The sequence below is a fragment of the Danio rerio genome, chromosome 1 (assembly GCF_052040795.2).
Source record: "Danio rerio strain M-AB ecotype USA chromosome 1, GRCz13ab, whole genome shotgun sequence".
NCBI lineage: Eukaryota > Metazoa > Chordata > Actinopteri > Cypriniformes > Danionidae > Danio > Danio rerio.
Window position 1 is genome coordinate 22,031,041 of NC_141021.1, and position 26,460 is coordinate 22,057,500.

The 26,460-nt window shown below is 34.5% G+C and overlaps 1 protein-coding gene across 2 annotated transcripts in view; it reads right to left on the reverse strand.

Moving 5' to 3' along the window:
* ugt8 (UDP glycosyltransferase 8) overlaps positions 1-26,460 on the reverse strand; it is a 170,511-nt gene that overhangs the window by 9,077 nt on the left and 134,974 nt on the right. For both annotated transcript variants that reach the window (XM_087235656.1, NM_001044325.2), the window contains 3 exon segments: positions 18,151-18,977; positions 11,258-11,400; positions 4,476-4,552 (listed from right to left, as the gene is read on the reverse strand). In XM_087235656.1, coding sequence (XP_087091782.1) covers positions 4,476-4,552; positions 11,258-11,400; positions 18,151-18,975 — 1,045 coding nt within the window. In that variant the 5' untranslated portion in view covers positions 18,976-18,977.

Sequence of the window (26,460 nt, forward strand, 5' to 3'; positions counted from 1 at the left end):
GCTAAGTGTGAACTCTTGAACATTGCAAAATGATACGTCTTCCATTAAAACAGTTATCAAAGATTTCATTCAGCACCATTTAATCAGGAAGCAAAACTAAATAATATAAAGAACTATTTTGTTATTTTATTCATTTATTTTTTTATTTATTCATTCATTTATTTTTTCATTTATTTATTTATGTATTTTAATTAAACATAAATCTTTAAGATAAAAATGTTGAAACAGTAAAGTTATTTAAGATCAGTTAGATTCATTGTTTATTATTACATCTGTTATGACCAGCTGTAAATGTCAATGCAGGGCACAGTACCCAGACCATGGCTTTTCACACTGTGTATGCTGCTCTTGTTTTTTGCTATTTTTTAAAGGTGCAAGACATGAATGGTGCGATTTGTTGCTATTTGCACCACGCTTTGCACCAGGCGCATTGTTGGTACGATGCTATTTTGAAGAACTGAAATAGATAAACTGAAAGCTGGTTCAAAGCTAGGTCAGAGCACGTTAGTTATGCGCCTATGCAGGTCCAAAACGCTTACACATTGCTTAATACACACAGGATGTACAGCAATACACAAATATCTTTACATATGAAAAAAAAGGATTAAAATGTTGCAAAAATTATTATTTCCTACATAAATATAAAAACCACTGCCTCCACGCCTTCTTCTCTTTTTTCCAGTTTATTCATAGCAATTTGCATTTGTATAATGTTATTATTATTATTAGTAGTAGTATTTAGTAAATTAAACAGTAAAAGTAAAACAAAGAGAAAGTAATGAGAGCGAATGGAGAAGGCTCGTCCTTTATCTTTGTGCTGCAAATTGTCTTTTTAACTCTTTTCTTGCAACAAAAGACAAAACATACACCAGACACATCAAAAGTTTGGCAATAGATATAAATGACATATTTCTCACACAGATAAGTCAACAAGGCTTATCTGAACAGTAAAGAGTTTATTGACGTTTCAGAGTTGATACTTGTACTTCAGCTAATCAAGTACCCTCATATCTCTTTAAACATTCATTTAAAGACATTTAGGAAAATCTAAATGGACATTTACATATTTTTTTGTACATTTGTCAGAGGTTTCTCACAGAGAGGGTGGAGTAATGGCATTTACATGAAAAAGGATCGTTCATTTTATGCATAAAGCTGCATTCTGCTTTAATCCATTTTAACTTCAAGTTAAACTGCTGTTATTTATTGTGACAGTATTGAGCATTAGTCACTGTTGATCTTAGGCCCCGTTTACACTAGTGCGTTTTAGTTTTAAAACAGCGTTTTAGAATGAAAACGATCCGCGTCCACACTCGCGTTTTACCCAGCGTTTCTGAACTGCTCTCCGTCCACACCAAAACGCTGAAAACGCACATCACGTGACCACACACACACTTTGGCAATCGCTGGAGCCCATCAACCCAGATGAGAGCTCTGCTAGTCGGACTTCTCATCAAACATCTCCCGCTGGATCTAATCTCACTATATTCATTAAACGGGCTATTTCATTCATCTTGTTGTCTTTATCTAACGACATATTCCCTGACTTTGGTCATTGGAATCTATTACTTGTTCTCAGGTAACGTGTTTTGGCTGAGCGCAAAGATAAGTTAATGATTAATGTAACCACGTAGCCTACATTCTGTATATTGACTGATCGCTTGCCTTTATTTCCTATAATTTATAAACTTATTGTATGTTATACTTTTATAATGGCCATTATCGATTATTAAAACTGATATTCAGCAAAAGAGAGGGTATGTTTCGTATTTTCACTGAAATTGAAAGGAGGCAGTTATCGGCTCCATTTTGTTATAAATATCCACACAGTGAAGATGACGCTCCTGCAGCACGACGCCTCAACATTTCTGCTGTCTGTTTAGTTGTTAATATTAAAATAAAAATAGGCAGTTCCTTATATCAAGTTTACATTTTATTGTTGAGAAAGTGAAACAACGTTGCCAGGGTGATGTGAATGAAGTTATAAAGTACACGGTTCCCTGTGAAGATTGACGCGTGTCCTCGGTATGTTTTCCATATCAAACTGAGAAGAAGAGATGCAGCCTTGATCAAACTTGCGAAGTCTGAACTTACACGGAGAAGATTCAGGACTGAACTGTGTGTTAGGCTACTTAATATTGAGGAAAAGCCCCAATCAGAGAGGCGAATGTCTGCAGCCCCGCCTCCATTTTCAGATGTCTTCGTCTTTCCCCATCCACACTGAGACGGAGCAGCAGCGTTTCAGAATGAAAACGGCCTCTCCAGCGTTTTCGAAACGCTCCGTTTTCGGCGCTCGAGAACTCCGGCGTAGTGTGGATGGATGGCGTAACCGTAGCAAAACTTATGCGTTTTCAAACTAAAACGCATTAGTGTAAACGGGGCCTTAGGTTCAGTTCAGACAAGTGGGGTGTTTTGCGTTCAAAAGCTGAAGAAATGACTTAAATCCATCTCTATTTTCTGACTTTGTGTATCTTTTTTTCATTGTATCATGTTCACTGGTTGAATGAACAGATGAGCAGATTAAACGAACTGAAGACCAAAAGCACAGGAAGCGTCAACCAAGTCATCGGACGACAGGAAGTATGTCGGACAGCAGAAAGACAATGAGAGAACAGAAAGGTCCTCTGTGACCTCAAGCCCATGGTGCACAATGAGAAAGAAACTCATTCACACAAACAAACACACGCACAGGCTTTGTGTTCTCTGATACAACAGAGACATTATCCTAAGAGATGCAGAAAGGAGGACGAACTCTCTCTCCCTCATACACAAAGCAAAAATATTTTCCTTCATCATTTTTTCAATAAATAATTGACTTAAGCAAAACTACATGATATAAAAGTCTATGTGTTGTATTAGTATTCATGTTTTTAGATAAAACCTTTATTGAAAGGTAAGAGAATATTTTTTTTTTTATAATTTCCCAAGGCTATATGTTTTTATTTCAAAATCCTCAGTGTTCATACAGATACATGATCCTCCAGAAACCATTTGATGCCCTGGAAACATTTATTAATTGTTATATTAAATTTAGACTATTAACTATTTTCTTGGGCGACGCGGTGGTGCAGTAGGAAGTGCTGTCGCCTCACAGCAAGAAGGTCGCTGGTTCTCGGCTGGGTCAGTTGGTGTTTCTTTGTGGAGTTTGCATGTTCTCCCCACGCTCGCTCCAGATGCTTCTGTTTCCCCCATAGTCCAAAGACATGGGGTACAGGTGAATTGGGTAAGCTAAATTGTCCACAGTATATGAGTGTGAATGAGAGTGTATGGATGACTCCCAGAGATGGGTTGCAGCTGGAAGCGCATCCGCTGCGTAAAAACATTAGCTAGTTAATATGGTGGTTCATTCTGCTGTACAGACCCCAGATTAATAAAGGGACTAAGCCGAAAAGAAAATGAATGAATGAATAAATGAATGAATGAATGACCTATTTTGTTTTTTACAATTAACTGAAATCAAATATATATATATAAAAAATGTAATTAATTTCAGTGCAACTTAATTTTATTTTAAATAATGATATTAATTTTTTTTGGTTTTAGTTAACTATAATAAACTGTTGTGAAAAAAAAGAATAATTTTTATTATTTTTGTCTCTTTTTTTCCATTAAACATTTGTATTGCTTCGGTGATATATTACCCAAACTTCTTCTCCAAGTGTGATACGCTTTACATATTAATGAAGCATTTTTGCAGAAATCAATACAGTGCACTGGAAAGATGGAGAGCGACATCGATATCTGAAAATAATTTGACTTATCACTTAGTTTTCTTGTTGAAGCACAGATGTGCTGAAAATGAACCCAGAATATTTGTAGTTGAGAAGTCTTATGTTTTTTATGTTGTGCAGAGAATTTGGAGAAAAAGAGTAAGTATGTTTAGTGCGGCTGCCGGAGGACTGCAGAATGATCAACAAGTGACAAATTACACCTTTTAATATTAGTTGTGGATAAATACTGGAGTCAGGGAAAATGCATTGTGGTTGCGAACCTTCTGAATGTCATTTTTGCTTTGCATTGGTGTAACGCCACCCCCAGAGCTCTGTGTATCAAATTATTCATTTGTTTCTAATAAATGACTAATATTAATGACATTAAAGAAATCCCTCTCCTGACCTTTTTTATTGAACATTAATATAAATTATATAACATTATATATTTGTTCATATTCCTTTCGGCTTAATCCCTTTATTAATCAGGGGTCGTCACAGTGAAATGAACAAATTATCCAGCATATGTTTTACGCAGTGGATGCCCTTCCAGCCGCAGCCCAACATGGGGAAACACCCATAACCTCTTGCATTCACACACATACACTATGGCAAATTCAGCTTATTTAATTCACCTGTACTGCATGTCTTTAGACTGTGGGGGAAACTGGAGCACCTGGAGGAAACCCACACGAACATGGCCAACAAAACATAATTTGATTAAAAATCCTATCGATCTGTGAAAGTGAAAGAATGAATACTTACCCAGCAAGTCGTTCTGTGGCATCCAGTCCACTAGTTTAGTATTGTTGCCAAGATTTGATGGAGGAACTCCAGAGAACCTGCAGAGAGATTAAAGAAAGTAAGATACAGATGTCTCATTCTAGAAAATGTTCAAAAACAGTAAAAAGCTAATCATCTAGAGCTAAGATGACAATCATTTATCAAAAATATTATCATAAATACACCATGACTGCAGGGAAATGAGGTATGCTGGAAAGAAAAAAAAAACACATTAAGAGACTAAATTGTGTGACAGAGACCAAATATTTTGCATGTATAGATCAGATTAAAAACTATGCCTACATTCAGAAAAAAAAAATGCAAATGATGAAAGAGATTCAACCAGTGTCATTGCAGAACAACATGGATTTCTTCAGAGCTTGTAAGCGTTTTATATTTCTTGGTTTGTTTGTTTGTTATTTTATTTTTTTTCGTAATACTTAAATATTATTGTTAACAAATAAAGATTTAATAAATTGTTCTTTTAAGTTAGGCATTGAATGCAACATGAAACTGCATTTGCAACCCATTTGACTATGTAAAGAGATGGATTTTCAAATGAAACAGAATATTCAAAGATAAAACACAACAAAGGATGAGACCTGGGTAAGAAAATCCAAGTGAAAACTACTGGCAAAATTCTAGAAAGGCTGCATTACCAGTAAAAGCTTTTGTGAATTACTACGGCAAGTATTTAGCGGTAGCAGAACAGGGAGTTATAACAAATTTAGAGCATTTTTTTCTTAAGAATTCCTTTTTTTATATATAGCCCATATGACTATATAGGATTTTTTCAGTAAATCAATGTAAAATGCATGACTCTCATTATTCAAAAATTTCTAATACTATTATGTTTTGATCCTTGAAATACAGGTAATTTGTGACATGTAAGTTTGCATAATCATTTAATAGGATCATTCAGTTAACAAGAAGTTTAAATTAGATGTCTCATAATATTAGACTCAAAACATCTGCCAATAAATATATAGAATTTTTGCTTTTATTTGCTTATAAAATCCATACCAGACACACTTTATCTGTGAGAGCAACAAAATAATGATCAATCAAAATACTAAATTAGCTTTTTATGAAAGAATTTGTCTTTAACAAATGACTTAGGCTACTGTTAGGGATGCAACTATTAACCACGCTTTAATTCATCACGGTTATATAAACGTAAAGGCTTCTCAACACCGCGTTTCTGCACGGAACAAAACTGCTGCAACTAAACATAGTTATGCCAACTGTGTATTAGTTTAAAGTTCCAAGCTTGAGGCTAATAACCACACACTGAATTAACTCTGGCTGAGGTTATTAACTAAGGGCCGATCACATATTGCATCGATGCGCGCAGCTTGGGTGCGCATAGTTGAAAGAATGCTGCGAGCGCACTGCGAGTCATGTGACAAGAACTGAGCGATCAGTTTTTATATTTTATACGAAATGTGCACATTTCTTCTCAACAAACAAAAAAAATGTTGTAAGACAGAGGTTCAACAGCCTTTTACTATATTTGTTTTCTTTAATAGGGGAAATACTTAGCTCATATTTAGCTTAGATTTACATTAGAAAAAGAGTATTTTTATTTATTCTTAATTTTATTTATTTGTTTATTGTTCTGTCATTTATTTTCAGTGTAAAACTATTACTTATATTTAAAATCCAAACAAAATCTATTATTTTTAGGTCCAAAGAGAAATGGACTATTGTTTTTTTTTTTATTATTTTGTGCTGTATTAACTGATTACTGAGCAGCAATAAATAACACTTTAATTCTTAAGAATTTTTCACATTAACTAGTAGTGTTTTGAAATTAATAAATGCATAATAATCTTGATAACCATGAAACCGTGATTATTTCCCAGACTATACTTGCAGAAACAAAATCTATAGTTGTTGCATCTCTACTTACTGTAAAACATTTTTTTCAAGAATTCAGCAAACAAAAATAGAGCAGCTTGATCATCTAACACTGTGTACATAGTATGTAATGAGAAATTTAAAAAAAAATCTAATGAAATCCATTTTAATTTCATGGTGGCCTTTCAAAATCAATACTTCATAGCTTTGCCAGTAACAAGTGTCAAACCAAATGACAAACATTCTACAGTTACTAAGAAACCTGGCAGTAGTCAGTGACTTTAATTACCATCACTGTAATGTATGCACAGTGGGAGAGAGAATGAGTTGAAACCATATGTTCATGACTATGTGTAACAACATTGGTGTATTTTTATAGATTACTAAAGTGTGTGTCAGTCTATCTGTACAGATTTTTTTATCTGGTACTGTGTGCATGTTCCCTGGGCATTTCAACTTCCCAACTGTGTCCTCATTAGTAAAGTCTTACCAAGGGACATTTGGCATGAACGCAAGAAAGCAATTGAGATTATATGGCATGACTACAGGAGTCATGACAATATTACTGCCTATGACAACTAAAAGAGCTGCTTTCTACAAGCATGCAGCTTTACTTAGGAAGAGATAAAGAGGAAACAACAATAATTTAATTTCTTTTTTAATGTAAAGTTTACATGCATTTATGTTAGACATACAGTTGAAGTCAGAATTATTAACCCGCTTTGAATTTTTTTTTCTTTTTTTAATATTTCCCACATGGTGTTTAACAGAGCAAGGAATTTTTTTTCACAGTATGTCTGATAAAATTCTTTCCTCTGGAGAAAGTCTTATTTGTGTTATTTTGGCAATATTAAAAACAGTTTTTATAATTTTTTAAACACCATTTTAATGTCAAAATTATTAGCCCCCCCCCCCCCCCCCCCCCCCCCCCCAACAGAACAAACCATTGTTATATAATAACTTGCCTAATTACCCTACGCTGCCTAGTTATCATTATTAAAAGCCTTTAAATGTCACTTTAGGCTGTATAGAAGTGTTCTGAAAAAAATAGAGTAAACTATTATTTACAGTCATCATGGCAAAGATAAAATAAATCAGTTATTGGAAATAAGTTATTAAAACTATTATGTTTAGAAATGTTTTGAACAAATCTTCACTCTGCTAAACAGAAAGTGGGGAAAAAATAAACAGGGCGGCTAATAATTCAGGGGGGCTAATAAAACTGACTTTAACTGTATATTCTTAAATCTGTTAAATTTAGTTATATATGAATTGAGTTTCAGATCTGCTTAACTTTATTTCTTCCATGACAGAAAACTTGTACTATGTACTCTGTATTGTACTAGCTACTCTAGGACTGAGCAATTCAGAAAAGATAAAAAACTTCAACTTATATCTTACTCAAATAAGGCCATCGGTGAATTCAGATTTCCCTATTGTAAGTCATTCCTATTTTTATATTCTATATTTTAACATCTTATATTAATATTTGTTTTTATATTTGTGTATATTTTTATATATTTAGATATAGATATTTAGATTATTATATAATTTCTTATATCTTTTATATTTTTACTGTTCCTATTCAGAATTGAATGAAAACACAGTAAAATTCGTAGACTTCTGGTCACATTTCAGAATTATAAGGGTTTAAATTTAGTTACTGACATATTCTTGTTAAATGACAACTTATTTACATAACGGGATGTTTTTTTTTATAAGTTGTTTACATTTTAAGACTTTTTATTTAAAAAAGAAATGGTACACACATACTGTTTGCTATGAAAGGCAAAAACTTTGAAGCTCTGTAGATAGAACCTTATAATTCCAAGGTGACGTTCTGTCTATGTGTTAAACAGAAATTGTCAAATAGGTTAATAACATGAGGACAAAGTAAATAAGAATAGTAGTAATAGTAAATAATAAATAGTATTTTCCTTAAAAAAAAAAACCTAAAGGAATTATGTATTCTTCTTATATAATTGATAGTAGTTTCACCAACTATCAGTGAAGAAAAATGAGAAAAGTGAGAAAGATTGAACTCTTTCAGGAAAAAATTCAACAAATCAAAATACAAATTGATGTTCAGAATAATCAGAGGCTGTTTCTCAATATGCATTCTTCAGAAATCTTGCATCCTCGTGTTCTCATGTAACGTCATCATCAATTGCCAAAGTTCAGTTCCAAAACTCAAGACCGCAAGAACGGAGGGTGCATGAATGTTCCTGGATGTATTCTTGGTATCGATGATGCATCGATGCAGACTTGAGCACCGAACTCATTCTAGAAGTCCCAGAAGTCATTGCGACTGAAGGTGGGAAGCCACTCCATTGATAATTTGGTGGTGTGCTTTGGGTCAATGTCCTGATGGAAGATGAACCATCAACCCAGTCTGAGATCAAGAACATTCTGAAGCAGGTTTTTATTCAGGATGTCTCTGTACATTGCTTCATTCATCTTTCCCTCTATCCTGACTAGTCATCCAGTTCCTGCTGCTGAAAAACATCCCCACAGCATGATGCTGCCACCACCATGCTTCACTGTAGGGATGGTAATAGCCTGGTGATGAGCGGTGCCTGGTTTTCTCCAATCATGATGCCTGGCACTCATTCCAAAGAGTTTAATTTTAGTCCCATCAGAGCAGAAAAATGTGTTTCTTATAGTCTTACAGTCCTTAAGATATCTTTTGGCAAATTCCAGGTGGGAATTGGCTTTCGTCTGGTCACTCTACCATACAGACCTGATTGGTGGATTGCTGCACAGATGGTTGTCCTTCTGTAAGGTTCTTCTCTCTCCACAGAAGAATGCTGGAGCTGAGACAGAGTGACCATCGGGTTATTGATCATCTCCCTGACTAAGGCCCTTCTCCCCCCATTACTTAGCCTAGATGGCCGGTCAGCTCGGGGAAGAGTCCTGGTGGTTCCAAACATCTTCCACTTACGGATGATGAAGGCCGTTGTGCTCACTGGAAATTTCAGAGCAGCAGAAATCGTTCTGTAACCTTCCCCAGCCTTGTGCCTTGAGACATTCCTGTCTCAGAGGTCTACAGACAATTCCTTTGTCTTCATGCTTGGTTTGTGCTTTGACATGCACTGTCAACCCTGGAACCTTATATAGACAGGTGTATGCCTTTTCAAATCATGTCCAATCAACTGAATTTATCACAGGTGAACTCCAATTAAGCTGTGAATACTTATGTACATTTGATATTTCAGTTTTTTTTATTTTTCAAAAAATCAATTTCAAAAAATCTTTTTTCACATTGTTATTGTGGGGTGCTGTGTGTAGAATTTTGAGGAAATAAATGAGATTAGTCCATTTTGGAATAAGGCTGTAACATTAAAAAATCAGTGGAAAATTGAAACGCTTTGAATACTTTCCGGATGCACTGTATAACTTATTTACCTCAGGAGTTTCCTTAAATGAAACAAATAAAAATCTTAATAAAGGCATAAACACACTGATGTGTTTATTTGCTGAAATTCAAATAAAAATGTTTTATTTTGCAGAGTATATTTGTAAAGTCTTTATGCATAGTATATATTGTGAAAAGGGGAAAAACAATTAATTGTTATATGAATGATGTATTGTTAAAATAATTTAAGGTTAAACGTGTGAAAGTCACGTGACCACCAGGAAGAACGCAGCATCTCATTTCTCACAGGATGCGTTCTTCCGAGGTGACCTGGCAAAATCACTGTTTACAAGAACAAGTCCATTTTCTGCGTTCTTGGAATTTAAAAAAACAGCTAATATTTCTTTTGGAGCCTAAATTTTAAAAATTTTGACTGTTTCTGGCTAGAATTTATTTATATTGTGCTTGTATAAAGAAACTTGTAATAAGAAGCATGTAACCCATTTCACAGTTCAATTGTCTGAACTTTAGTTAAAGTACTAATAACAAAGCAGAGTGCTCTGTATTCTTAGTATATTACAAGCGTTTATATTCTGGTAGATAAATGTTGTCAGAACCCTAGACTCTGTTTTTAGTTTGGTTTCTTTCCTTTTGTGCTTCTTGTACCAGTTCCTCAGCAGTGTTTATTGTATTGATTTGAATGGGGTGTGTAGTCCTTTGTTCCTTTTCCCACTTGTATTAGTGGTTCTTATGTTTACCTGTGTTTTTATCTCTGCCACCTGTTTCAGTTTGATTTGTCTGTGTATTTAAGTGTTTGTGTTTCTTTAGTGCATTGTGCGGTCTTGTCATTCCCCACATCTGATGTCCCGCTGTTTGCCTCCAAGTTTGTGTACCCTGGGATTTTATTATTAAAGCTGTACATATTTACTCCATCGTTTCCTTGTTTTTTTGTGGCACGTCACCAGGTTTCAGTACTACTAAATGCTACTAAATAGTACTATTATTAAAAGTACAATTAAATCTGTTTCTAGCCTTACCTGACCTCAATGGCAGTGTTTTGTAATAAAACATGAACACTATAGGTATAGAATAAGTAATATATATATACAAAATTGTATGAGTAAAACAATCCTAATATAAAGAGGGACCCATGGCTCTTGAAGTGTCTACCATCTCAAAGGATGCAGTATACTTCCTCCCTGAACAATTAAAATATGTATTGAGTTTTATTGTTAATAGTGTCTTCACACAGATTTATCACATGATCGAACACTCCTAGTATAGTGTATAAAGTGTATCTGTACATGATGTATGGAAATGCTATAGTTCAAGACAAATTAGTGTCATTTTGCATTTAGAAACCACTGGAAAGTCTAGCAAACGATCAGATAATTTAGAATGAATGGCTTTTAAGCCACCTGCCACAACAGGCCAGTTGCCATTGGATACTCTGTGATAGAAAAAACCATAATGGACTGAGACGCAGGTGATTTGATCTGCTGGAAAAATGGATCAGTGATCACATGAGAGAACGAATGAATGGCAGTACCTCCAGATGACTCTCTGGGGCAGACGGCTCAAGGCTCCAGCGAGTTTCTGAGCAATGTCATCTGACAAATACTTCACTCCTGCACCAAATGAGACCACCACGAAACCATCTTCATCTGTGTCCTTCACCCAGGTTTCAAACTCCTGTAAACACAGATCAATTACAGCGCAGTCTGACTATCAATGAAACAATTTATAGGATTGTATGGTTCATGGTGGATGAAGTAGCATCTGAATTATTATTTTTTTACTCAGCTTGAAAAAAAAAGGGAAGAATAAAGTAGAAGCATTATCATTCAGTATTTTTTATGACCATATATGTACAAAGAACTTCGAACAGAACAGGAAGTTTGTTACAGACACATTACTAAACGCCTGTTTTATAAACTTGTGTTCTTGTAAACATACAACAAAATGGCTGAAATGCAACATATTATACATGTTCACTAGCAATTTCTAACCTAGTTTGTCCAAGGCTTCAAGGTACAACTTTTGACTTTTCAATACCACACAAGTGACAATCTTTTTATAACAGGTGTAGTCACAGCTCATGCTTTACCTTTGTCATAAATACACAGTATGTTTAAAAATCCCTCAACCAGAAAAAAACATGATGAAGTTCTGAAAACCTGTTTACCTATTATGAAGCCACAAAGATTTTTTTAAACCACAGCCATTTTTTAACTCTGACAATGGAGATGCCAGTGACAAAAAAGATGATGGACAAATGTGACCGACACAAAACCAGTCACACAGGTACATTTTTGCTAATATGCAAGCCAGAAATACATGCAATAGGTCAAAAGGCTAGATTTTTCTTTTATCCCAAAAGTCACTATAACATTAAGATCATGTTATGTGCAAATATTTTGTAAATGTCTAACAATAAAACTATCAATTCTCAAATTTTGATTAATAATATAATGTAGATTTTTTTTAACCCTCAGATTTCAGATAAAAAAATAATTATATCTTGGCCAAATATTTTCCTATCATAACTAACCATAAATTGATGGAACACTTATTTATTTAGCTTTCATGTGATGCATAAATCTTTATTTAAAAAAGTGACACATATGAATAGTTTTGTGGTCCATGGTCACAAATGTCAGTCTTTTCTAGACCAGGTGTGTCAAACATGTTTAGATCTCTTTGCATTAGGTTTTTTTTATCCAGTTTTTTTTCTTTAACGCTCCTTGATCTATTCTCAAAAGTTGTAAAAACGTAAATGTAAAAATGTAAAGCTGAAATAAGATTTATACATAAAAAGCCAATAACTTGTTCGATCAAAAGAAAAGCACATACTTTCTAAGAGAACCTAAATTCCTTATACTGTATAGTATGTGTTGTTGACATTTCCTACTGTCCACATACAAAATATTAACCACTGCACATTGCTCTTGGCTATAATTAGTATTAAAAACATATTAAACTTTAGTCAGCCACCTAGAGCAGGACATTAACACAGTTAAATCTTAAATAAGCAACTGTATTGCTTATTTTAATCATTTCAAAAATGAACTGGACACCTCTTAGTCAATCTTCCCCAAAAATGTTAACATTTCAAAAAGATAATTCTGTGAGAGCAAGTCAGTGCAACTGTGAGTTTATGTACAGTAAATATGATATCATCAATATTAATGTATCTACTGTACTTCTTCTTTTAAAAAGTTGCCAAGTTTCTAAACATTTTTCCTCAGTTTCAGACACAGAGGCCTAGAGAGCTAAAGTGTAGGTTCATATTGTTAGAGTTTCGTTTTTGTTTAATATATTAGAATTGTGCATACATTTCAAGAAAATGGAATTGGAAAATAATAGATAAGTAATGTAATTGATGCATTATAAACACCTGTGAGAACATTTACAATAGTTCTCAAAACAAGCTAATTATGGCAAGTAAAAAGCACATACCACTGTATCGGAATTGTTAGCACAAAAAGCACTAGCCTTTTGAGTTAGCCTTTTGTGATAGCAGTTAGCATAGCCTTTGAAAGAGTAGGTTTTTGTATAAGAACTGCTTTCTCGCTGTCTGGGGGAGTCCAGCTGCAGCTGAACAGCGTGCATTGGCCTGGCACTGACTGTCCGCCCCACACACTGGTCTCAGTGTCCTTCATACACACCCGACAATGGGCACATTTACAAATACACACTCACACACTATTCACTGACAAACACGCTATTGCATTATAGTTCCGCAGCATACAATGAAGCCATTTGGGCGGTTGGTATTCCAAAAGTGCAAGCTTAGGTTTAGAACCCCCGCTCCTATTCAATGGCCAACTCTGCGCAATCATCCGCATTGATAAGAATGGCCTTTATGAACATGCTGTTGGAAAAATCAAGACGTTATGGGGTAAAATGAAACACAGTGACATAAATAAATCAAACAATTTGAAATGGTATTGCCGATTACATATTGCACATTTTTACCACAGTCCAGCCTACTGAATATTAAAGTAAAAGGCGGACCAAGGTCATGTGTTACAGAGAGTGGGTTCTGGTATTTTGGAGGTTGTCAATTGGTTTTAGAGCAGAGATATTCATAGGTCTTGAAATTAAAATGAGGTTTTTGCGTCAGTCGATTCACTTAATTACGTACTTTTTGTGCCATTCAAGAACTGAAGCTTCAAAAGCTTTGACTGAAAGAACAAGTGAACTTTGTAACAGAAATTGTAATTGTAGTCCAAACTGTGGAGCGTGCAGCAGACAAACACAAGTTGCTGATCCAAATGCACAACAGTTTTCTATTCAAAATGTGTAGTTAGACCATGGCAGGGCAATGACCATTGCATAAATGTAATAAGCATAATTAGATATCCAATATTGACCTATTCTGTAAAAAAGTTAATAAATAAATAAAAATGGGTCAATTGAACTGGCATTGTTTACACTGCTGTGACTTAATGTTAAAGCAAGCACTGATGTAGTCAGTGATTTTTAACATTGTACTGCACTGGGGTGTTGATTACCCTGCACAGAGAGTCCTTTGGTCAGGTTTTAGGAATACACTGAACATCTAAATCACATAAAAACACAGATATCAAGAATCAGCCTTCAAATCTCAACAATTGGGACAAATTTTCTTCGATGTCATAGACGAGTGTTGTATGATTCTCCCAGCATTCACTGCAGCATAAAGCGTGTCACCATTGTTGAGATTCATATGCAGAATACTGATGTGTTTAAAACCTGACCGGTGCTAGGCATGGGATGATAACCGGTTTCAAGGTTTACCATGGTTTAGAAAAGTCAAGGTTTTAAAACCGCCAACGTTTTCTGTTATACACTCTCAGAAATAAAGGTACAAGAGCTGTCACTGGGACAGTAACTTTTTCAAAAGGTACATATTTATACCTATAGAGTCCTTAGTCGTACCTCAAAGGTATATATCAATACTTAAATGCACCTAAAATGTACCTTCGAGGTACCAATATGGGCTCTTCAGGTACAAATATGTACCTTTGAAAAGGTACTGTTCCAGTGACAGCCCTTGTACTTTTATTTCTGAGAATGTACCATTCCTAAGGTACATGTAAGATTTTTCTACATGTTTTTCACAACTATTTTATTTAGTTTTTTAGGGCAACAGTATCTTCAGCAGGAAAGCCACTTCTACAACAAAAGCTACTAGTCCAAAATATTTTGAATGTTTCTTAAAATAAAACATTTTGTGTTCAATGGCGTGTGGGGTGTGTTGTTTTTTTTTTTTTTTTTTTTTTGCCTAGACATTTAAAAATAACTTATTTTGGAGTAGTAATCACAATATTGTGATACCGTGAAATTTTTATCCAAGGTTATCATGCTGTCAAAATCTTTTACCGACCCATGCCTAACCAGTAAACTGCTGGGTCTCAATATTCTTTAAAAGTTCAGTAAAATCAACACAACATTATCATCATAATTCAAGATTAAAGTCAATTTTAACATCATTCAATTTGAATAAAGACTCAAAGAGTTCACTCTTCGACACAGTGGTGACTTGTATTTTTAATAAAACCTAATTAAAACGTTAAGTCTCAATACATGTAACTTGAGTAGACGTCTGAGAGAAATAAAATCAAACCAGTTAATAATAAATTAAGCTCCTAATGCTTTTTGGGTTGTTTAATCATACTGAACTATAAACATTTGGGGGGTAAATATCCTGCGACAAGCAGTTGCATATTTTTGCACTCTTTTATAGCCATACAGGGTGCAAGGTTAACTGTTTAAGTGTGCATTAAAAAGTTAGAAAAGGGAAGTTGTCCAAAATGTTGCTTTCTACAAATCATTATCAAAAGGGCAATATGTAAAAAAAGTCTTATATTAATCTTTTTTGCTTTGTAGAGCCATTTTTATGTGAACAACTTTTACTCCAGGAAAGGAGAAGTAAGTGACATTTATACATCTTCCAGTAAATGAAGAAAATAAAAAGAAGAAATAAAACATTAAACTTACTGTATGCAATGTTTACAGTAATAAAGAAAAGGGTATTCTGTACTATAATGTCAGTGTGTCATGTAAAGTTTTTATATACTCTTTTTAATGTTGTTCCCAGCTGCATTGTGTACCAGTGCTTCTTAAAGTCTACATATGTTCATTTGCCCCAGTCAAGCACAGATTCTGTTCTGTTTATTTGCAATGCGATGAAAATTCAAATATCGCCCTTAGAACCGAGACTGTCTATAATGTACATTACCGGTCAAAAGCTTACCTTGCTCACCAAGGCTGCATTTATTTCATCAAAAATACAGTAGACATTACAAAATTTTTAAATGTTTTTGCACTATAAAATAACAGTTCAAAAGTAGTTTATAAATTAATTTAATAATTTATTCCAGTGATTTTAAAGATGAAATTTCAGCTTCATCATTCCAGTCTTCAGAGACATGTGATCCTTCAGAAATCACTCTAATATTAATTATTATTATTACACTGTAAAAAGCAATTAGTTCTTTAAATCGAGTAAACCAATTGCCTTAATACCAAAAAGTTGACTTTTCAAAAATAATGCATAAATAAATAATAAATAAGTAAAAAAATAATAATAAATATGTAAACCCATTGTAACTTGGAACTATTAAGCTGACTTAATTTTTTATTATGCTTATTGTACTCACTTTTTAAAGTTTATTTAACAGTGTGGAAAAAGTGATTATTTTACTTTAAAAAAAAGTGAATACAATTTGCATAATAATAAAAAATAAAGTCAACTTAACAGTTCCAAGTTACAATGGGTTTACTTACTTTATTTTTGTAAAGTCAACTTGTTTCATTTAAGGCAATTGGTTTACTCGCTTTGAATAACTAATAATTTTTTACAGTGTAATAATCATAATAATAATTAATATTAGAGTGATTTCTGAAGGATCACATGTCTCGGAAGACTGGAATGATGAAGCTGAAAATTCATCTTTAAAATCACTGGAATAAATTATTAAATGAATTTATAAACTACTTTTTATATTATTATTATTAGTAGTAGTAGTATTAATGTTAGTAGTAATAAAAGCAATAATGACTGGAGTAAAAATTTATTTGAAACTACATACAAGAAAGTAGTTCTTTACATATTTAAAATTTTCATAATTATTTAACAATTTACATTCATTCACAAATTACATTTAATAAATGCCGCCTTAATGAACAAAATAATTTTCTTAAAAGTTTTTTTTTTTTTTTTTTACTTTTGACCGGTAGTGTATATACTTTTTATCAAAAAATAAATAGAGTTTTGTTCTAAGAATACGGACTTGCTGCATCCAGTTCTTTGCTCACTGTCACCTGCAATGACCCTAATAAGTAGATGTTTCTCAATCCTATATACAACATATTTAAAGGTAGTAGATAAATTCTTATTAGTTTACTTCTAGAACAAATTTTGTTGAATTTGACAACCTGTCTTTCAACCTACACTGTAAAAAAATCCTGGGTACCACACAATTCCTTCATGTTGTCCCAACACAAATCAATTAAGTTAACTTAGTTGTTTTAACAAATATAAGTTAATTGAATATAAACAATCATTCACTCATTCAATTCCTTTTCGGCTTAGTCCCTTTATTAATACGGAGTTGCCACAGCGGAAGAACCGCTAACTTATCCAGCACATGTTTTACACAGCGGATGCCCTTCCAGCCGCAACCCATCTCTGGGAAACCCATCCATACACACTCTTTCACACACATACACTACGGACAATTTGGCCAACCCAATTCAACTGTACCGCATGTCTTTAGACTGCGAGGGAAACCGGAGCACGCGGAGGAAACCCATGCGAACATAGGGAGAAAATTCAAACTCCACACAGAAATGCCAACTGACCCAGCCGAGGCAACAATCAAGTTATTCTCAAAAATGTATTGATTCAGCTCATGTTAAATAAGTAGTAGTAGTAGTAAATAAGTAGATTTTTTGAGTGTACACAGATTTCGAGATCATTAGAAAAACTGTTACTAAAATACAGCAGTACCTCTACTGTGAATACAGTAGGTGTATTTTTTAAAGGGGTTGTAAACCATCATTTTTTTAAAGCCCTGATAATGTTTATGAGCTGTGTTTATTATGTCTATTCTTCTAAAAAAACACATTATTTACCTTTATTCTACACCACTGTTAAAGTTTCCCTTAATGGCAGTGTGAAGCCGTATGAAGCCTATTCATGTCCATTTTTGTCTGGAAGTATCATGCCAAGAGGAAGGGTTTATGTACATTTTAGGATTGTGGTCTTATAAAGTCAGAAAAAAAGCTTGCTGTAGACCCTATCAGCTGTTTGTGTTCTGCCTTTTAAAGTGGATTCTGTAAAAGAAAATATCACCCTTTGCATTGAGCTTTACCAACATTTTACCATCCTAAAATGAAAAAGGAAAGGACCCCTTTAAAAAATTTTCAAATATAATAGCAGTGGTTTCTTACCTGTGGTAATGGGCTGGGAGGTTTAGTGAGGATGCCCCCTACATAGACAACATGTGGCAAAGTTGGTCGTGGGAACTCCAGTGCCATGTCAGTACACAGCATCCAGAGTCGACTGTTCTGAACCAGATCGTGCATGGAGACAGATGGCTGGATGTTGTACTTCCTCATAATGCGATCATATTTAGGTAGAACCAGGAACTGGACACCAAACCTGGAAACTAGGTACACCGCTGTGTTAGCTACCCGTTGAAACAACGACATATGGTCCGTTAGTAGAGAGTTAAATTCCGGGACATAAGATAGGGGAGCTGGTGCCCCAACTTCAGCAGGGTACCACAGTCCTGTGCTAAATACTGCATACTGGACACCCAAAATGTGAGCTATGACAAATCCACACATCTCATTGGGATCGACGAGCAACAGGTCAAAATGTTCACGTTTTAGCTGCTCCATGACAGAAGTACTTCCTACAACCGCATCGCAGTTTTGAGAATAATGGTCCAAGATGTCAAAAAGCTCCAGTGCTGTGAGACGCCCTGAGAAGATGTTGCGAACTTTTGATTGGAGGAAGTCATCAGCTGAAGTGCTGTTAAAAATCCCAGGGTATCGCTGGAGACGATAATGGTTGGAAGGTGGGATCTCACGGCCCTCTGAAACCAGAAAGACGGTGTCATGGCCCTCGGCATGGAGAGCCGAAGCCAGAGTCTTAAAGATATATAGATGGCTCTCAAACATGATTGGAGGAACTACCACAATCTTGGCTGCCCAGGATAAACTTGTCGCTAAACACCACAGCAATGTGGCAAGCACAAAAAAAGCCTTCATGACTGCAGAAAGAGAGAAAAAAGCAATTAGAGACAGTTTTAGTCAAATATTAACCCTTGTACTGTGCAGCTGCATAAATCAATACTTTGTGTTGCACATCTAAACGTCACTGATAGCCCAATATTATCAGTGTTAAGGAACTCTATTCCTAATCTTTAAGCCTTGTAGTATTTTTTGTTTGCCTTTTATTTTAGTTTTTAGCACAACTTCAGAATTGCCCTAAGTAATACTTCTCAATTTATCAACATATGACACATATTTAGAAAGGTTGTGTGATTTTGAAGAAAATGGGTTATGTTCTAGCAAGCTAAATAATGGGACATTCATTATGCATTACAATATTTTAAAAAAATATATCCATAACCAACATGTTTTACATCTTTTTCAGGGTCAATAAAAAAATCACTGCAATTTCTGAAAGTGAAGAGACATGTTTTACTGTTGCATTAAACAAATCTGACATGTTATCAATGTAAACAAACAAAAATAAACAAAAACACTTGAGTGCAGTTTTTTCTTTGTTGTCTTATTGTTTTCTTAACATGGCTTGCTTGGTCATGTTTCAGCATCCCTACTAAAATTGTTACGGTTTTTGGACAAGAAAATAATCATGTCCACTGTGCTTGTTTCAGAGATGTGCACTGACATCTACAATCCCTGATGTGCAGGAGAGTCTTACGGAGGGTTTGCTAGTTATCGATATGTATAATCACATTTGTGATTTTCCATATTTTTGATTTATTTTGCAGCCCGACTATTAAGTACAGTTTTCAAAGCTGAAGCGCTAAAAAGTTATCAGCTGTTATAGTTTATTATAAGCTGAGTTTCCATCATAACATTAGCAAATTTTTTTCAGAATTTGCAAAAAAAAGTTAAAAATCGGCAATGTAAATTAGGTGCGTTTTCGCCTGCTCAACGACTATAGTGTTGGTAACCTACACAACGAACACAGTCAAGTGGGTGTAATGTTTGTTACATCAAAGTTTATTCAGTAAATGTATTTTCACATTTTTTGCTGTTGTTTTATTTTATTTGTTAATTTTATGAGCTCTGACACTGCAACTTTGTCTTTGAATAGTTATAGCAGATCAAATTTTCATTTCATTTTCCTTCGGCTTAGTCCCTTTATTCATCAGGGGTCACCACAGTGGAATGAACCACCAAATTAAACAGCATATGTTTTACACAGCGGATGCCCTTCCACGTGCGACCCAGTACTGGAAAAACCCCAAACACTCTCACATTCACACACATACACTCTATGGACAACTTAGCCTACCCAATTTACCTATAGCGCATATCTTTGGCCTGAGAGGGAAATCGGAGCACCTCAAGGAAATCGATGCAAAAAAAGGAAGAACATGCAAGCTCCACACCTGCCTTAGCCGAGGCTCAAACCAGGGACCTTCTTGGTGTGAGGTGACTGCTAACCACTAAGATATAAGGTCACCCAGAACAAATTTTTCAAATCTAAATGAATAATCTCAGCTGTAAGTTACAGAGCATACAAATATAAAGGATTGGCATTTACAACCACCGACTGATTCAACCCGCATGACAAGACACACACTATGTACTCTTTGTGTGTGAGAAAATATGCGTCATGACTGTTGAACTTGTGGGCCTATATGACAGGAGGATTTTTATAATGAGCAAAGTTCATTTCACACTGTGCAAACATTCACTTTACAAACTTTAGGCACATTTCACACCATACCCAGATGTAATTTGCCAAAATCTGATCTCTGAGATCTTAAAAGAGATGGTGTTTCCCCACACTCTTTTTATTTTAAATAAAATAAGTACATGAAGTAACATTTCCATAATTTCATCTACATACAAGAGATGTATGTATGACCATTCAAATGTTTGGGGTCAGTAAATTTATTTTTTGGACAGACACACATAGACACATTCAATTGATCAAAAGTGATAATAACATAAATAAGGACTTTGCTGTCAAAAAAAACTATTTTAAATTAACACTGTTGTTTCAAACGTTCTAATCAATGTTAAAAATATCACACAACTTTGATAATAACAAGAAATGTAGTGTGCACCATATAAACAGTAATTTCAAAATTTTAAAAGTTTTTTTATTGTTTACACAAAAACTTTTTTTCAAATTTTGCAATGATGACATATGAAAATCATTGAAATAAATGTTTGAAATAAATAAATTTTAACACTTGTAGGTCATAAGACTATAACTAAAATACATATTTTGGGAAATTGCCCAAATGAAATGATTCCCAATGTTGCTTAAATGCAATATTGCAAACGAAATCACTGCACATACTTTGCTCAGCATAATTGAGTACACCCCATTTAGAAAATGAATATTTTATATATTGTCAGTTAATATAGGCAATGTATTTTGGGGCATTTAAACAAAACTTATTTATTTAACAGATATATTTATTAAAACAACATTTTAGTCACCAAACATATTTAGAAATTGAAAGATAATACAATTCAATTCAAGCAAAATAATGGAGGGGAGGGGGCTAATAATTCTGACTGTAACTGTATATGCACAGATATAATGTTGTAAAATTATAAAAAATATGAATTTAAAAGATAGATTTGTGAGTGGTGTACTTATATATGCTGAGCACTGTATACTTTAATTGTTTGATTATTGCGATGCAGTGGCCTCACAGCAAGAAGGTCGCTGGGTCGCTGGTTCGAGCCTCGGCTCAGTTGGCGTTTCTGTGTGGAGTTTGCATGTTCTCCATGTGTTCAGGTGGGTTTCCTCCGGGTGCTCCGGTTTCCCCCACAGTCCAAAGACATGCGGTACAGGCGAATTGTCCGTAGTGTATGAGTGTGTGTGTGGATGTTTACTAGAGATGGGTTGCGGCTGGTAAAAAACTTGCTGAATAAGTTGGCGGTTCATTCCGCTGTGGCGACCCCAGGTTAATAAAGGGACTAAGCTGACACGAAAATGAATGAATGAATGAATATTTGATTATTCAGATAAGGTGTTTCTTTTACCTGTCAGAGTCGGCAAAATACAATAAATCAATAACTATTAAACCAATGACCAATTTGCTACTGGTTCCCACAGAGGCAATTTCTGCATGCCTTAGCAGCTCCAGCCTTTAATAACATTTTTTCAAAAATCCCCAAGGCTTTGATGCTCTCGTCTGTTGTTTTAAGCCTCTCTTTAGTCTCACACCTTAATTAACCTGCAGCAGGTGAAGCATGAATCTGGAGATTCAATAAACGGGTGCACACCACTGTGTGAGTGAGGGAAAAGACAAAGATGCTAAAAAAACTAAATCAAGAGGTCATATCAAAAGGATAATGCAAAAGTGCCATTTTGTTATGTTCAGAAATTATGAAGTCTCCACATTGACTCTAAGGCAAACGGGAGCTTGTGTGATCTAATAATAGGAGTCCATTCAAACAATTGTATCTTCATTTGGGCATTCATCCAAATGAGGTCGGCCACATTTTCTTTCCCTCAGATATAGCTAAAACAACAATGATGCAAATCCTCTCACAGACTAAATGAATGTCCCAGTCAGTAAAAAGTAAAGCTAAACATGCTGTTATTTTCTTATGTCACTGATCCTTAATTATTATGTTGAAACAAATCCCCTACCCCAACACACTAGGTGGGATTCAGACACAGCATAGCTTTGAGGTTATGCAAACATGGAGATTTAAGAAGGCATGTTTTGCGAGCCGTGTAAGCCAGCTGTTAGGATAAATTTCCCATTTCTCCTGCTTTTAAATGATGGCTGTTGTTTCTAACGTGACCCTGCCGCCATTCGGCTCTCTCGGTTTCAGGTGGGCTATCACTATTACAACTTTTTTATACCAGACTGTTGACGGTTGGCATGGAAACCCTGCCTGAGTCAAGCTGTACCTTAGCAACGTCATAGCTTGTGTTACTAATGGATGGTTCAGGTTTCCTGCCCATCAGAAAGGAGAATCATTCGCTATTAAACACATGGAAAACGTTGAGATGAACGATAAAACCAACAAAGTGGTTGAAGTGTGATGCAGGTCTCATTTTATATTCAGAGACTTTCACTGCTATGGAACTACACACAAAATAAAACTGTTAAATGTCCATGTTGTATTTCAAAATGTATTTGCTGCTATTGAAGTGGGATGGGTGGAATGGGTGTAGAGTCAACAAGGTGCTTACGATTTAATTCAAAAAATGATATACAGCCACTAAAATCTGGATTTAATTTTATTATTGTAAGTGTAACACAGAATCCACTAAAATACATTTTAAGTGTAACACAGAATCCACTAAAATACCAGTTAATAGTTTGTAATTAATGTTATGATTATTATATTATAAGGTTTGCGATCTACCTGTTAAGAAATTTTAACATTATTTTCGCAAAGGAAAATGAAAAAATTATCAAAGTACACTTCAGTTTGTTGGCGTACTTAAAGTCCCCAAAAAATCCAAACTAATCATATGATTTTGTTAGCTCACATTGCTAGTTGTGTGGTGAATAATCTATCCTTGCATGTCATAATAAAAATAGATAAATTGTTTGCCCTTCTAATCTTAGTTTAAAATCTGAACATGCACTTCCTGTTTATTTTTCAGTTAATTTATCAGATGATTTTGCGGTAATGGGAGTGGCCAAAGAGCTTGGAATTACCAAGAGGCGACACTCAATTGAACGTTCCATTGCAACAGCAGCGCCCAGCAACAGCCCCACAATTCCACCATATTGGAGTGAAAGAGATCGGCTGTCCATTGGATCTTATTGCTATCGTGATGGTTTTCTATTTGTTTATTTAAAAAAATGCATTAAAGCTGAGATACAACCTGAAAGACGACAATACAACACTAAATATCACTATCATCAGCACATTTAATAGTTTATTTTACAGACTTATTGTTTATATACTAACTATGTTCATTTTCTCGGAACTGTTACTTTTAGATACTCTAAATTACTTTAATAGTTTACGTACTAGCATAATATAAATTAATACTGACATGTTAGATCCAATTTACATGACTTTCAAAATGGGATGTTGATAACAGACTGACAGTCTTATTTGTTTTATTTCGACTAAAATAAAAGCAGTTTTGAATTTTTTAAACACCATTTTAAGGACCAAATAATTAGCCCCTTTAAGCAATTTTTTTTTCAACTGTCTACAGAACAAACCATCGTTTTACAATAACTTGCCTAATAACCCTATTCTGCCTAGTTAAACAAATTAACCTAGTTATTCCTTTAAATGTCACGTTAAGCTGTATAGAAGTGTCTTAAAAATATCTAGTAAAATATTATGTACTGTCATCATGGCAAAGATAAAATAAATCAGTTATTAGAAATGTGTTATTAAAACTATAATGTTTAGAAATGTGTTGAAAAAATCTGCTCTCTGTTAAACATAAATTGGGGAAAAAATAAACAGGGGGGCTAATAATTCACAGGGGCTAATAATTCTGACTTCAATTGAATATATATATATATATATATATATATATATATATATATATATATATATATATATATATATATATATATATATATATATATATATGAGCAATATCACACGAGTATCAGAGCGATAGGGCTGTACATCAGCACTGGTGGGAGGTGTGCTTAGCGCCCCACCAGTGCTGATATACAGCCATATCCCACTGCTACGAGTATAATATAAATGAATACTGACAAAATGGGATGTTGATAACAGACTGACAGTACACTTTTGTTGGGGATAAAATAAAAAGGGGGGCTAATAATAATATACCGCACTGCTAGAAGTCTGATATTGCGTTTATACAACAGTTCGACAGCACAATCGTGTATATAAAAAAGAAAATCAAACATGGAGAGTCTAAAACCCTTCTGTATTAGGACTACTTTCTTTCGCCATTCATTCACATCTGCAGCTGACGTCAGAACAGCAGAAGCCGTTACTAGTTCATCAAAGTCACTTTAGAGCTAGTGTTTGAATGATTCTATATATCATAAAATCTAAATTAATGATAAAACAGCTGATTTTGCTCACATTTTAAGATTATAAGGCTGAACGTGACTTGAAATGCCATCCGCCTACAGATATCTTCCTTCAGTCTATTACAGTCTACAATATTTTCCTGTTGCCATCGGTATTGTGACGGGTGCCAGGTGTCCCAGCATTTACCCGGAGACTTTAAGGAATCGCTCTTCCTATTGGCCTTTATGCGTTTCTCCCAAGTGCTGTCGACTACATAAATGCCAGTGAACGACAATGAGTAGAAAAAATAAAAATAAAAAGACACTAAAACATTCAGCGCAAAATAAAATATTACATTGTATGTAATGTATTTTGTGTAATGTAATGTATGTATTATGTGTAATGGAAGCTTCTTATTCGCAGCTTCTTATTGACGCTATCTGGTCCACCTTAAAAACTGCGACCCTTCTGTTTTTCAGCTTCTTATTCACGCTCAAGAAAACACGCAGTTTTAATCTCCTAAGCAAGGGTTTATTATGCGATCCTGGCGCCATCTTGTGGATAAACAAGGTCAACCGTCTTTGACTAATAGACACCAATGCGCTGTCTCTCAGAAATGATAAATATTTTAAAATAGGCACTATCCTTATAAATAAACTGCACAGTTACAATCTAAACAACTACAAACAACTACATTCTTGACTAAAATAGCCTCAAAAACACATTATGTTGCCTTACAGCAGGAATATTTGTCAAAATTTAGAGAGTCCACTGCTTGTATGTGGGCGGAGTAATACAAAAGGTTAAAAGGCCGTTGTGTGCTGTTACTGGCAAAAAAAATCTCACGGCTATCAGCCAATCAGACTAAAGAACCAGACAGAACTGTTGTATGTGTATATGTATATATATATATATATATATATATATATATATATATATATATATATATATATATATATATATATACATATATATATATATATACATAACAGCACCCGTACAGCCTCTTTACTTTTTGTGTATTACTCCGCCCACATACAGCCCAGCAAAAGGCAGACAATAATGGCACTGGTGGGAGCACTAAGGCACTCAGCCTGCGGCCTCGTGCCAACGCACGCCTCCCACCAGTGCCGATATACAGCCACATCGCACTGCTACTTGTGTGATATTGCTGATATATATATAATTTTTTTTTTTTAACTAATAAGGGTTCATTTGAAGAATGGAAAAGATAGATGCTGCAAAATGAAGCCAACTTGTTCATTCCATGCCAAGAGGTCTTGGTGCTGTCATTAAAAAACACGGTGGACACAGAAACTAAATAAAGTAGTTTTTGATGTAGGGTATACTCAGTTTTGCATCACCCTAATTTAAGTAAAACAAAAAAAAATTTAATTTATTTTGTCAACCTTACTTTCTTGTCATAAGTTAAAAGTTGATATAAAATAAAAGTTGATATTATATTAAACTTCTAAATGTCTTGTCAACATTTTAGAAATGGTTTTCTTTTCATTGAGATATTGTTTAAAATGTTGCTTTTCAATGCTTTTT